The following is a 14297-nucleotide window of genomic DNA, read 5'->3' as shown; positions in this document are numbered from 1 at the left end:
TTTAGCTCTCAACATTTGATTTGATTCCCAAAAAGAGGCGGATTCTAGTGTGAACGCACCGGAATCCGTCGCACAGTGCATTTTGTTGTGTACAAATGGACAGCCAACATCGAAATAGGTTCGAATGTGACCATACCCTGGGATTTCTTTTTTCGGTCTTCTTCCTTGAATGCCCATTCTCTTCTTTAGGTCTCCCTTCCTTTGAACTCAAAAAAGAAAGGGAGAAAGAGAACGAAACCTACATCTAGTAAAGTAAACAAGCAGATATACTTTTGAGCTAGAGGGGGAGAAGGTTAACTAGCATTTCTACCTGAACGACCTTGATCAAGGTGAACAAAACTGAAAGAAAAAAACTGTAGTTTTCGACCTCGTTGCCATGACCAAATATGTTCTTATCTTTCAAAAGGTACAGGTATTCCCTGTTCTTCATAAGGCCAGCCTGGTTTCCCAAGCGTTTCGCTTTTACCCCCCCCCCCCTCCAAAAAAAACAAACAAAAAAAAAACACAAACAATCGTAGGCATTAGGTAACCTTAAAGAAACTTGTCTTTGATTCCATCCTGCATCTTACGCGCATGTCACCTCGTGTTATAAGCTGATTGTTACTCATTCATCCCCCCAGCTTTTACAATGCCAAAGAGGTCGTAATCAGTCTAATCATTTTTGGGGATTCTGTCTTCAACTTTATGACCCGGATGTTTTGTTGTTTATTTTTTTCGATAATCAATGAACCGGTTTTTTTGGTGTTGAAAACCAGTTGAGTCCGGATATTATATTCACGTCGCTGGTGGGAAAATCGATTATTTGATTGGTCTTTCTTCATCATTTTGGTTGGTTTACTGCGTGCTATGTTTGTGGAGTACATATATGGTCATCATGAGCCGCATTTCTATAGCACAGGTAAAGAAGCATGTCGCATTGCGGAGACGAGCTCGACCGTTGCATGTGAAATGTTATCGATGAGCCTCGCTTTCACTTGCACGGACGATTTCAATTTCAAAAAGTATTAATGAGTCCAAATTTTATCGGTGATCACGACTCTGGGTCACGTGAAACGTGGAATGGCAGTATACTTCTATATAATGTGTCGCTGCGTGGGTCTCGACGTCAACCTTCATGGAGATGTCTTCGGTGCTTAAAATTACGTTAGTGCTACACACACTATCTGCAACGGACCGCTCCATTCCATCCCGTGATTTCCTTGTGCAGCAGTTGCACCACACAAAGTGTGACGTAACCTTTAAGTTTTGGGTGTCAATCTCGCATCATTATTCTAGTGGGTGTAGGGGAAGCAATCACAAAAAAGATTCTAGGTTCAGTCCTAATTCTTTAAGTTAGCTATTTAATGACAAGAGGTGAACGATTTATTTAAATTAGAATTTTCTGTGTAAATTCACGCGCGTGTTATCGAGCCTCGGAGTGAATTTTTGTTGTTCCATGAATTGTATGCGCATTGGTAATTCAATTTTTTCCGCTTGACTATAGTTGATTTTGCAGCCAAGAATAAACTGAACTATTTTCAACATAAGGAAGGAAGATAAAAGATTTTCGTAGCACAAAATGACACTTTCAGTATAGGTCAAGGTAATTCCAATCCCGAATGGGCGCTACCAACACGCAAAACGTGGATTTTGAGTAAAAAAGAAATTGTCTGGGTCCATGTTCAAGGGCAAAAATCTTTGAATGTTTCTAATTCTACGCAATCGCTTCCGCAAAGCTTTGGAGTGTTTCATCTACTGAGATGAAAGATGTTGGGTGGAATACTCTGAACATTGCGGTTAACCTTGACCACAGGTGCGTCGCCTTCACGTCGTAAAAAACAGGCCGTGAAAATGGGAAACAGGAACAGATGGCGACTGCCCTACTTCACTGAATCGGTCATAACATCTAAGGAACATTTCGATGGAATTGCATAGTCAAACACCATATTGCTGATCCCCTAAAAACCGCTTTCTCGCTCGTGAGAATTCTAAAAGATTTTGGTTTTTAATTTAGTAATAACTGTAAAGGAAAACATAACTATAACGGTCTAAACTATTCATGTTTCTCGACAGTTCTAATCCGATTTTGCAGAAAGGAATTGAAACTTGATTCAGATTAATGGGACAAGATAAGGATTTTTTTTTTACTTGTAGTATGTAATCAGATATGTGTTATTGCGTGCTGAAAATTTGCTCATGTTTAATGCGAGCATACTGAGGTCGCAATTTCTCGAAAGTTCCTTGGCGGAATCATTCATCTTGCATTATATTTCCTTAGAGCGGTGTTAGCGGCAGTGACTGCCACAAACAGCGCTTTTTTTTGTGTCTGTTGTACATATAATATTTACCTGTCAAATCACGCATAAGAAATTACCTTCATGCACAAAATCTTGAAATCCTTGAGTGTTTTCGACATTACTTCCTCATTTCACTGTTGCTTTCTCAGTATGCGTGCGCGTCGTTCTAAATTGTTATGTTTTTTTGTCTCCCATTCTTTAATTTTTTACAGGTGTGCTTGAATGCGTCCTCGACATCAGGTAAAGAGCTTCAGGCAATCGTTCTGCAAAAGATAACAAAATAAAACATACCGGTTTTTAAAAAAGGACTTTGCTGCGTACTATCGTGAGGTCACCTGTTTACCACTCCGTGCCATCTTCCGGGAACCAAGTTTAACGAACAAGTACTTGAATGTTTGAATTTCGAATTAAATAAATGTATACATATTTATAAAATGTAATTCTTTAGGATTGCCTTTTGGCATTTTTTATTCAGCGATACTATGAATTGATTGACCTCACATTTTTGGCTTCCTATGACATTAGCAAAACGAACGGGAGAATCATTATCACAACAGGTTTTTACTTGACAATCAAAAATGACGAGACTTGTGTTAAAGTATGTTGCTCTACATCATTATAACAGGTCATGGACCCCAAACCAAAATCACAAAATACAAACACCTAGAATTTAGATCCAGCGGCTTCCGCATCGACATCAAAAATGAAATCGAAGCGTTGATCACTAAAACAAATTCGGGAACGACTTATTACGATCGTAATGTTTGATTGAAAAACTTAATAGCAAAATATAAGGTAATCTGTCCTAATTCACGGGATTCACCATCAATCAGCGTTTTTGCGCCTTCCAGTCAACCATCATCCGCGTACGCAAATGTTGCATGTAATATGTGATATCCATCAACAAAGTATACCAGAGGAAGTGGGCAGCACTCAGAAGCACGTGTCTGAAATAACAGGGACTATTTGAGAATTTCCGACACCCCTCCGGGGAGAAAATTCAACTCTAGTTGGCATTTCGTTTCAGCAGTCAAAGTAACTAGTCGATCGTTCGTACTACTGGAGTAACATCAAAAGTTGGCCTCGTCATCGATTTCCATCTTCGTCAAGAAACTGGGTGTAAGTACATCAAATTACATTTGCATTAGGCAAAAAATTTACCCAATCAATCTAGCCCCAATCATTCTGTTAATCATTCGTTCTGCCATTTCCCAAACTGTTAAGTAAGCAACGATAGTTTCGCTATTTTAGTCATCCGGAAGATAAAGAAGTTTGCGGACATGCCAGTAATTCCTTTAACTACCTAAACGATTGTGCCATAAAAAAAAAAGCTTTTCATCTAAATCAAACTATTGAAAGTAACCGGGATTATGTCAGCAATTGAAGAGTCTGATTTCAATTGTCTTTGAGCAATCATTCCTCCAATGCTAAAACTTTACTTCTCTTTCAACTTTCAACTGATTACAGTTGATGAAGTCATTTGTTTAAGATAGAACTACAAAATTAAAGGGGAAAGAACAAAAAGACGTATAAAGTTAAGTATTTTTTGTTGTTTCCGGTGCAATCACCGAACTGTTCCTCTTATATCCGGTCGTATGGCCCCACCCCCATTCAGTGAAAACTGGTGGTCGGTCGGTCAACGTCACAGACCGGAAGGAATATTCCGTCACCGCATCATCACATCCGGAGTTTGATCGGCTTTTTGTTTTCTAAACAACAATTCTATAGAGGGGCAACGTCGAAAATTCAAGAGAACTGATTCAGATTGATGCAGAAACGGTTGTGGAGTCTGTCGGGGACCCAGCATCGAGGCAGATGGATACAGACGGCTCGGCCAAAGACGATTACGGATTCGTGACATATCCGACACGAACAAGAAATGTGTCACGCGAACAATCGCCAACCTATTCCGGCTTTGAACGGTCGCCCCCCGATCAACGAAGATTCGCTATTGCCCTTTCAGGTTAGCAAAACATCCACAACGCTTGCTATCATTACGTGTGCAAATAGCCATAAAGGAATTTACGGAATTCAATATTTCCAGAACTGCCAGCCCTTAATTTCTATAACCCTTTGTTGAACAACCCTTCGTCATCTGAGTACATTGCTAGCGTTCGATCCAGTCTACGCTCCATTGACGAAATTGCTTCCGCCCATTTGAACATGCACCCACGGCTGGCGGCTGTTCGTGATGGCTCGATTGGCTCGACCAATCTTACATCTGCCGTGCCATATTGGAGTCAAAATTCCGTGAAGAGCGTAGGGAGCAGCAATACGAGTGAAACTGATCACAAGTCCCCTGTCACCCTCTCCACTAGTTGCCCACATGCTGCTAAATCAATTTTGGCGGTGTGCGTTTGCATTTGGGCGATCCTGTTTCTGGGGCTTGCCATCACAACTGTCGTATACTTTACAGGTAAACTGAGGAAGCTAACGCGAGTGTATAACTTATGGTATTCCAATAATATGATCCATTGTCAAATGAAAAATATCGTTAGGGAAAGGAAGTTCGCTCTTTCATCCTCCTCAAGCTCCAGCAGGTATTTATCGAACTGTATATACTGACGTTTAATTGTGTTTTGCTATGCCTGTCATCTAATAAGAACGTGTACAATAGCCAACGTTATATACGGAGAATTCCATATATATAATCAAACAATGACATCGGGACTAAGCGAAGAAAGTTCAGTCCCGACAATCTTCGATGATCTTGCAAAAGAACTTCAGCAAAAAGTAAGCGAATCATTTTTCTGCTTTGTATTAATGAAAATTTGAAATGGTTGGGGAAATTTTCTAGATGGATCGCGCTTTTCAATCATCTACGATGCTCTCTTCGTTGTATAATCGATCCGCAATGTTCGGAATAGTCCCCAACACAACATCGCAGAATCCATCGATTCGGATACAATTTCAAATTCATTTAAACCATGCGGATGTGATGATAGCTGAGAAAATGGCTCATGCCTTCACCACCAATCTTCATCGAAAAGGGGAACACGATGGCAAAAAATATGATAATTGGTCTCTTAACTTGACTACCGTCAAGTTTGCAGGTTCCTTTTAAAACATTTATCGTAATAACTGTTCTTAACGGAAATCCAAGAGCGTTAACTAGACTTGTTTTAACCTCAGAATTCGTAGCTACAAGCGTAAAAAACTACGTACCACCACACGACGTTTTAGGTATGCACCACATACTTCTCAGAATGTTACATCGTATTTACCTCACACTGAATCTGTCCACAGCGAGTTGGGGACCGTGGACGGAGTGGACACCTTCCTGTTCTCTAGGTTCATTTTGCGATCCATCGCGGAAGCAATCACGAAATCGCCGATGTTTGTTGCGTGATAGACGACCGGAGGAGCCCGTTGAGTCGAACAACCAATTGACGAATAACGTCATCGCACCGTGCACTGCTGGTTCAACAGTTTCGGCTGCAGACGTTGAGATCAGGCCGTGCAATTGTGCGACTCGGACGGCACGACCGCGGATTCGTTTTAACGTCGTCCGTCCAACGAAAGTGACCCACTTCCGTTTCAGCAACACATCTATTGCCACGTTCGATCAGTTTTGTGGTGAATGCCGACAAGGAGAAGTGTGTGTCGCCCGGCTTGAAGAAGTCGTCCCTGTTTGCCGCTGGGCTCCCGAGCCGGAAGATCCGACTGGATGTGGTGGATTTTGTCGCGCTCACACCGAGTCTTGCGTTCCTCTTGGATCAAACTCTTTCAGGTAAACACTGTTTATTGCTGTTAATTTTTCACGATTAATTGATTGCGTTAAACTTAACTAGATGTGAAGGAGTGTCGGAATGTTTGAGCGACATCGAATGGCGGTGCCACGATGGATTTTGCATTCACAACTCGAAACGCTGCGATCGGGATTATAACTGTTTCGACCACAGTGACGAACTGGGTTGCGGTAAATGCAAATCATATTTTTCTTGAATTAACATATTGATTGTATGCTTACGAGCTTTTTGTTCTTGTTGATCCAAAGAAACGACGAATTAGTTGGAGAACTATCGCAATACAGCATCGTGATCGCTATTCCCAATTTTATGTATCGGAACCAAAAGCGGAGCAAAAGGATGTTTTGCTAGCCTACATATTCTTGTTATCCATATTTATGTAAACTGTTATGTGGCAGTGAAAGGTGTACGTAACGGATTCATGCATGTAGTTGCCGCCTGTAGCTTACAACCTTATAATTGATAACTATAATGTGCTCACAGGAGGGTGATGAATGTTGAAAATTTCATGAAGTACATAATTCGTATAATAAGCAGCTGAAAAAGTTTTTGATTTTCCTTATAAATTCGTAATGTTAGATTGACAAGGTGAGCTACGTGCCCTATATATTTTGGACAACGCAGGTTGGACCGGTGCGCATTTTGCCACCTGCTCAACCTTATTTCCCTCATCATGCGGAAAAACTGCTTTTTCATGATGAGTGAATATGAATTGAATGATGAAAAATATTCATGATGAATGAATCATTTTGTGTGTAAACAGACAGGATAACAGCAAAATGTTAGATTACAAACATCTTTTACCAAGTAAGACGGTAAAAATATTTTCATTTTTTTTCATTGGGTTTAATCCAAACACGACCCGTGCAATTTTTTCTCTTTTGTCCTGTCTGCCGCTTGTTTCATGATTGAAACATCCAATCCCATTGAATTTTCCTATACATGTCTGACAAGCTCGTGCTCCCCTACAATGTGCTGAAGCTCAAGGTTTAATCCACGGAACTTTCCTGCTCTCAGTTCAAAAAGATATACTAACTCTTAAATAAGTGAGAAACGATTCAAACGAATAAAATAATCTCTTAAAATATATGCTAAAATTCTGGCCTAAAAAGGCTTGTCGAAAACTACGATTGACCTATTTTTTTTTATAGCACGAGAAATCTGATCCTGCAGTTCCATAAGACGTTGACATTTATTCGGAAAAAATTGGAGTCTCTGTTTTGTTTCCCTTATTTTAAAGAAAAAGACAGCTGGGATTTGTAATGCCTAAAAAAGTTGTTTAATGTCTACCGCAATTTATTTTTGTCTGTTGCTTTACTAAAACGAAAACCAATTCAAGTCTAACTAGGATGGTACGGAACTCAGCGGTCACGTGACCGTGCAACGAAGAAAAATCCACAAGTGTCTGTCTGCTACTGCAACGGCTGTGTAAATTATCAGTTTTATTGATCTGAAGATGGATTCTACGCTTTACGAATCTACGCTGTCCGATTTGAAAAAGAAAATTAAGAGTTACCCAGACTTTCCTAAAGAGGGGATTATGTTTCGGTAAAATCTTACATGTTAGCATGAATACTATTTTAATGTTACAATTCTGTTTCATTGATTATTACCATGTTAGAGACATATTCTCTGTTCTGAGAGATCCAGCATGCTTGAGGAATGTTCTTGATCTTATGGTGGCAAAGATTGAATTTCTTAAATGGACTGATGTGGATGTTATTGTGGGTCTTGAATCAAGAGGATTTATACTTGCACCTTTACTGGCTCTCAAGCTGAATGCTGGGTTTGTCCCAGTTCGTAAGAAGGGCCGCCTTCCAGGAAACTGCAAAGAAATTGCATATACTTTAGAATATAGGAGTGTAAGTCTTGATTCCTTATTTAAGTTCATTACCCTTTTTATTTTAGGTGTCCTAATCTTCAATGTGTTTTGTTTTTTTACAGGATGTATTAGAAATACAGCAAGACAGTATCCATCAGGGACAGCGGGTACTGATTATAGATGACTTAATTGCTACTGGAGGAAGTTTAGGGGCAACCTGCAAGCTCATCAAGGGTCTAAATGCCAACATAGTTGGATGCTTAGTTCTTTTAGAGTTGGACCAGCTGGATGGATCCAAAAATGTGGATGCTCCTGTTCAGTCTTTGATTACTTTCTGATTGAAACATATATTCCAAAGGCATTCCATGGCATCAGATATTATTTTTCAGATTTGTATTCCATTGTTAAATTTGTTATTACATGACAATGAGATGGGGAAAACAGTTATAAACCACCACGCAGAGCCAACACCAAATGTAATACAGATCCTCCTTGGACTTTATAATCAGCAGCAGTTTTCTCGTCATTCCTAGTAGAAGAAAGTGTGCTTTTAAGCATGTTTCTATTATCAAAAAAATTTAAAGAAGTTTTTACATTTGTTTTCCTGAAAAGATAAGCCTCTGCTGTGGTGGTGGAATCCCTTCCTTCTCTTCTACACGTTCCTTAATACGTTCAACTTTATCAGTCGGCTCAATATCGATTTCAATCTAAATTTCAATGCCGAATTATTTTATTTTAAAAAAAATTATGTTTCAAATTAACAATACCTCTTTTCCGGTTAACGTCTGTAAAAATGTAATAACGAATTACTGGACATTGCACAACGTGTAATTATCAATCTTTATAATGTACCTTAACCTTGATCAGCATATTGAATTGAATAAGACGAGTAAATCGTAACAAGATAACAATTTTTAATTAAAATATTTTTCCACAATAACTTGTGTGACAGCTCGTTGGTTCAGTGCAAAATTTAGTTTTCTGCCGACATGTAGAGATTATTGCAAGAACGAAATTACAGCGTTGCGCTGTGTTAATAACAACAGAATTTTAAATAAAATTGCTTAGCAATAAATTGTTCATCAGTTTTCCTTTGAAATCTCTATTGTTGATGAAAACAGATTTTGCAAAAATAGTTTCTCGCATTGTAACTTTCTTTATTTTTCGGCCGAGAATGTTGGATGGTTTAACAATTATTCGATTGATTTAGTTTGCTAAACAATGTGGCATTGTGGTATCTATACCACACGAAAAAAGGAAACAACAACGAAACCAGAGTCGGCTTGATTTGTGACGCCAACATTTTAACGAAAAGTTTGATTAATTTAGGTTAGACATAAGTTCAAATTCACAAACACCGATGGGGAGCAAAAAACATAAAAAGCACAAATCCGACCGCTGGGGAAGGTATGAAAGTGCCCAAGGAGGTCAGGGTAAATTAAATTTTTGGTTCTATTTGTGTTGCCATCATACTAATATAAACAAATATGAAAACATTGATTGCATTCGGTAGGTACTGATCGTCCGCAGTTGCGATTAATCCTGAAAGTTGGAGGTGCGTCCACCCCAGATCCAGTGGACCATGGTGAAAGCTCTTCAGGAATATCTCATCGTCAGGGAACTGTTCATGCTCCATATGGACATGAAGAAGATTCTAGACAGTCTTCTCTCTTTTCTCTTCCTGGTGGAAGTGAGAAAGAAAAGCACAAAAAAAAAAAGGAAAAAAAGAAAAAGAAAAATAAAGATAAAGACAAGGAGAAGAAAAAGCATAAACACAAGGTTCAGGCTTTACTTTTGTTGGTAGTAACTTCTAGCAAATGGTAAATTTTAAACATTTCTTTCAGGATAAAAAACGTAAAGACAAGGATGAATCTGCTGCCGAGGGGGATGAATCCTTAAGATATGAAGTCATAACTGTTCAGCCTTCCAATCCTACTCTAGGTGGACCACTCTCTCCTAGGCCCATACTGAAGATTTCCACCGCCTCCTTAGATTCAGCAACTGGATCAAACCTGTCGGCCTCATTAGCAGCACGAGTGCAACATTCTAGTCCCGGTGCAGCGCCCCTTCGAACCAGCCTTCGACCACGTCAAGAAAAACCGGCACTGCAGAAACTTCTTGAACTTCTACTGCCAAACCTCGAACAAAAAGACCCCAGGCAATTTTTTGCCTGGCCAGTTACTGACAGTATTGCACCCAACTATTCTTCTATCATCACCAAACCAATGGATTTTAGTACTATGAAACAAAAAATAGAAGATAACCAATACAAGACGCTACAGGAGTTTACGGTAAGCATTTCCACCTCATTTGTTAATAAAGTTCCTTGATTATATTCTTCTTTTCTCGACTTTGTTTCTCGTAGGACGACTTTGTGTTGATGTGCAACAATGCAATGACCTATAATCAGCCCGATACCGTGTATTATAAGGCTGCCAAAAGACTACTCCACACGGGATTACGAACTCTAACAGCTGAAAAAGTGCGCCCTTACGTACCCACTATATCTAACTATGGAGAATTAACAGTGACTCATCTGGGCTTCGAACCGCTAGAAGAATCATTCCGAGCCTTTGCCATACGACAAGAGCAATCGGCGGAAGGAGTAGAATCAGTCGATCACGAAATGGAAACCGGGTTTTCTTCCGGGGGCGAGACGGCTGTGGAAACAGCCCGAGATAGCTTCCTTAAGAGCGAATCGCCGAGTAAAAACCATTTTGATGCTTTGCCTGATGACATGACTCCAGATGAAATTTTAGAACAGGTACCTGTTTTAATTATTTATAATTTTTCCCATAAACCTTAGCTGACTAATGTTTTTCTCATTACTCTGTAGGCCAATGAAGCAGCACAAATTGCTGCCAACAAACTTAACTATCAACATCCAAACGCGAAAATGGGTTTTTTGCGGCAAAGAAAAGATGGCACTACGTCGCTAGCCATCCTAACCCCTTGCCACCCAGGGACTCAGCCTGGGACTACCGAAGTTCCTGTGACTCTTGGTAAAAAAAAACAAACAAAAAAAAAAAACACCGACTATTGTGGCAATGCCAGTTTAGTGGCTTAACACCTTCCTTCTTATTTTCTAGGTGCATTAACTGGCAAAGTCCAACCAGGACCTGGTACAGGCCAATTAATGGGCTTCAGAGAAGATCGGCGAAACCAAGTAAAAACTGTAAAACCTTTGTATTATGGTCCTTTCGGTTCGTATGCCCCATCGTACGATTCGACCTTTGCTAATCTCTCCAAAGAAGAATCGGATCTCGTTCTCTCGACTTACGGTGAAGAAACGGGTGTACCTTATGCGGAAAGTATTTTGGATTTTGTGCGCGATTGTGATTACGCGCTACACATCGCCGACGACTTACTCAACTTGATGACACACGGCGAACACTCTGCCGTTGCAAGAATCTTGGAAGAGAAAAGGCGAATTCATCAACAACAAGTTCTTCAACAGTTGGAACAAGAACAACTTCAGCAACAACAACAGCAGCTTCTTCAATGTCAGCAGGCAAATGATGATGCATTCAATCTAAATGCACTTCGGTCTTTGGGAGACCTTGGAATCGACGTTTCTTTCCTGGATTCATTCGGTAAGATACTGGAATTACTTTATGCGTTTGGACTTCTCTGAATCAGCCTTCATTTGCAGAAGCGCAGCTTAAAGCCGAACAGCGGGCACGAGAAGCTAGCCAAAACTGTTTGGATGAAACGGGATCTTTTATAAGCACACTTGAGCGAACACAGCGCGAGAGACTTTCGAAAACTCCACCACCACATCTTTCCAATATTATGCCGCCATCGGAGTTTGAGCTTCAATTAGGTAATTGTGTACTAGGGTTCTGTAAGAGTGTTGAATTGTAGGAGCTATTTTGTTAATATTCTTATTATTACTTGTTTGGTGTTTTAATTTCAGTGGGGAAAATAACGGAAGGCATCGCCTACGTGGCTAAGCAGTCGACACCCTCGGCAGTAGCCTCTGTAGAAGGTGTACGCAGAGCTATGGGCATATCTCTGGATCCGTTTCCAATGGCGTTACCAAATACAGTACCGCGCCCACCAGTGACTACGGAGCCCGATCAACGAGATATTGAGAGTGAGCTAAGTAAACTACTTGGCGAAGATGGTGTTTCAGAGAGCATGCCAGACATATTTCAATGAATTTGTTCATCTCACTAAATTGATCATGCCATGTCCTTCACTTTTTCGCCCCTTCCGTTTCCCTGACGACAAACAACCGCTTCGGTATTGATCGTAAATATTAAAATACATTCTTTATTCTGAAACTCCGAAGTTGCGAATGTTACTTTTCGGTTCACCCACGATTTCCGCCACTGTATTTTTTTAAAGTCAACCAACGCATATTGATGGCAGGAGCTCAACATTTCAAGTCCCCCGATACAACTTAGGGGATCGTGGTTCACGTGTAAATTAGATGATGTGATTAAAAATAAGTACTCACGATTCCGGAATGGTTTTCCTTTGATTCTCTTCTGCAATTTTCGAGCCTAAAGGGATATATAATTTCAATGATTAAGATATACCAATTCTCGAGACTTCTGATTTTTTAAGCATGTATCAGTTTACCAAAATAAGCATAATATCCCCGACGCAACGGATCGACTTTAGTCAACTGGCTCACAAGTTGTAGAATCTCTTTTTCGTTTTCCACGCTGTTTATGCGGCGCAGCAGCTCACAAACCTGTAGGATTACCCCTTAAAACATCATACGAGTCTTGGGTAAGGATACGATAATGAACATAATAATGATAGGAAAATACATTTATTGTTAGGTTCCAAGTCGCGTAGTTGCTGACATGATTCCAACTCATTGTTCAAAACGGACAAGAAGCTAGAGTTTTCAGTGGTACTGCCCTCTTTTTTACTGAAAAGAAGCCAACGTTGATAAAACCATGCGCTTTGGTCGTTTGGATCCGTGAAAATTGCATTTTGAATGAGGTTGCATTCTATAGTACAATTTCACCATTTTGAATTAAAGCTAGCAAAAGTACAAGTTGATTTTACCTTCAGCCAGCCTCTGATCATCCAACAACGTCTCGCTATTTGAACTCGGATAAATTCGCGGGAGCAACTCACTTCGATAATGCCAAGAAGAATAATTTGAAAAATTTGTTGTTATTTTCTCAGTAGAAAACTGAAGCTCACTTTCCAATGGTGTTTTTGACATCTGCACAATTATTCGTCTGTAATCCCAGCAGTGAACTACCGACAAAGGAGACTTTTAGACAGATTAACAACTAGAACTAACAATACATACAATTCCTTTCATCTAGCTCCAGGCATTTGTCACATAGTGCAAGTTCAGCTTGGAAATCAACTTTTGAGCCTTTATCAAGAACCCAATTTCTATGGAACCAAGAGTTGTAGGACTTTGGATTCACTCTAATACACTGTTCAGTTAATAATAGCTCTTTCGAAACATAGTTGTCAACAAGGTCTGGCCTGTAAAATTTCATGAATTAAAACTATGAAATTCTTTAATTATAGATTATCAACATTTACATTGTATCCTTGATTTTCAAAATTGTTTCTTTCCTTATGTTCCAAAGTGTGGAGATGTCTGGGTTTTCTGTCAAAACCTGGCCAGTTATCTTAAGAATTTCATCATCTAGTTCCCCTGACTTTCTCTAAATATAAAAACAGAATACAATGAGTTTCTTAGTGGTTACGAAAGCAAAGTATAACACATGTGTTATACTTTGCAAATTTTCTGCAGAAATACCTTGCAAAAAATTCGATCCATTGCTGCTTTGTATACGGCAAGCTTTTTGGCTCTTTCTTTGGCTTTAATTTCTTGCTGTTCGGCAGTTGTACGTACTTTAAGTCTTCCATGCTATTAATTATAAAATTTTTTAATTTAACAAACAGGAAAGAGATGTCATTCATACCATTCTCGTCTCTTTATGCAGGGCACCACTTTCAGAACGGACTAGAATTGTATCTCTACTTTCAAGGAAGTGGAAGTAAATTTTCAAAATCAGATTGTCTTCTGCTAGTTAGCAATCGTAATAACAGTTGCCATTCAAATGAATTTGGCTAAAGAAGGAAATATGCAATCGGGAGCGGTCGATCCACACATGTTTTAAGCAAAAATGTGATGGCAACTAGTAAAGAATAATTTTTTTAATTAAAAACATATAATTATTCTGCCCGTACGAGCAGTTGTGTCATATGTTATAACCTACTTAACCCTGAGGCAGTTGTCGGCTTCAATGTCACGTTGCAACACCAAGTCACAGTTTGCACCAGACTCCGTGGACTGAGAAATGTTTGTCCAAGGATTAATCCTATCTTTCCACACCCTTGTCGAATAAGCTTAAACCAAAAGACAGGATCAAAAGATCAACATCCGGGACTGACTAACTAATCTTCCTACTTTTCCGTTTTCATTTTTGGAATTCCCATTGGTTGTTTATTATCAATTTGCAA

At 39.5% G+C, this 14297-nt stretch overlaps 5 protein-coding genes across 6 annotated transcripts; 3 read left to right on the top strand and 2 right to left on the bottom strand.

Annotated features, from left to right (window-relative positions):
* The first annotated feature begins 3114 nt into the window (after positions 1 to 3114).
* Positions 3115 to 6482, top strand: LOC130692343 (uncharacterized). Its single transcript, XM_057515442.2, has 10 exons — positions 3115 to 3395; positions 4005 to 4239; positions 4321 to 4692; positions 4775 to 4816; positions 4894 to 5009; positions 5074 to 5329; positions 5409 to 5459; positions 5523 to 6006; positions 6068 to 6195; positions 6274 to 6482. Exons 2-10 carry the CDS (start codon positions 4092 to 4094, stop codon positions 6285 to 6287), a joined length of 1611 nt encoding a protein of 536 aa, XP_057371425.1. The 5' UTR covers positions 3115 to 3395; positions 4005 to 4091; the 3' UTR covers positions 6288 to 6482.
* A 928-nt stretch (positions 6483 to 7410) lies between these two features.
* Positions 7411 to 8358, top strand: LOC130692374 (adenine phosphoribosyltransferase-like). Its single transcript, XM_057515481.2, has 3 exons — positions 7411 to 7573; positions 7647 to 7887; positions 7970 to 8358. Exons 1-3 carry the CDS (start codon positions 7482 to 7484, stop codon positions 8183 to 8185), a joined length of 549 nt encoding a protein of 182 aa, XP_057371464.1. The 5' UTR covers positions 7411 to 7481; the 3' UTR covers positions 8186 to 8358.
* On the bottom strand, positions 8226 to 8841 carry LOC130692380 (NEDD8). The gene is made up of 4 exons (XM_057515490.1): positions 8700 to 8841; positions 8615 to 8632; positions 8442 to 8554; positions 8226 to 8376 (listed from the first exon to the last, which is right to left on the bottom strand). Exons 1-4 carry the CDS (start codon positions 8715 to 8717, stop codon positions 8292 to 8294), a joined length of 234 nt encoding a protein of 77 aa, XP_057371473.1. The 5' UTR covers positions 8718 to 8841; the 3' UTR covers positions 8226 to 8291.
* A 242-nt stretch (positions 8842 to 9083) lies between these two features.
* On the top strand, positions 9084 to 12133 carry LOC130692332 (bromodomain-containing protein 7-like). 2 transcript variants are annotated; one of them, XM_057515423.2, is made up of 8 exons: positions 9084 to 9274; positions 9361 to 9626; positions 9692 to 10138; positions 10213 to 10611; positions 10684 to 10849; positions 10937 to 11440; positions 11500 to 11670; positions 11764 to 12133. In XM_057515423.2, the coding sequence occupies exons 1-8, from the start codon at positions 9208 to 9210 to the stop codon at positions 12006 to 12008; spliced, it is 2265 nt and encodes a 754-aa protein (XP_057371406.1). In that variant the 5' UTR covers positions 9084 to 9207; the 3' UTR covers positions 12009 to 12133. The 2 variants fall into 2 exon arrangements, with proteins under 2 accessions (XP_057371406.1, XP_057371405.1); XM_057515422.2 differs by having other exon boundaries at positions 9084 to 9280.
* Positions 12134 to 12154: 21 nt separating this feature from the next.
* On the bottom strand, positions 12155 to 13889 carry LOC130692362 (geranylgeranyl transferase type-2 subunit alpha-like). The gene is made up of 8 exons (XM_057515467.2): positions 13757 to 13889; positions 13591 to 13701; positions 13371 to 13495; positions 13126 to 13310; positions 12873 to 13070; positions 12629 to 12814; positions 12435 to 12563; positions 12155 to 12355 (listed from the first exon to the last, which is right to left on the bottom strand). The coding sequence occupies exons 1-8, from the start codon at positions 13757 to 13759 to the stop codon at positions 12306 to 12308; spliced, it is 987 nt and encodes a 328-aa protein (XP_057371450.1). The 5' UTR covers positions 13760 to 13889; the 3' UTR covers positions 12155 to 12305.
* Between the last annotated feature and the right edge of the window lie 408 nt (positions 13890 to 14297).

Source organism: Daphnia carinata, chromosome 1 (assembly GCF_022539665.2).
Source record: "Daphnia carinata strain CSIRO-1 chromosome 1, CSIRO_AGI_Dcar_HiC_V3, whole genome shotgun sequence".
NCBI lineage: Eukaryota > Metazoa > Arthropoda > Branchiopoda > Diplostraca > Daphniidae > Daphnia > Daphnia carinata.
The sequence above is the reverse complement of the archived record's forward strand: the minus strand, read 5'-3'. Positions and strand labels throughout refer to the sequence as shown.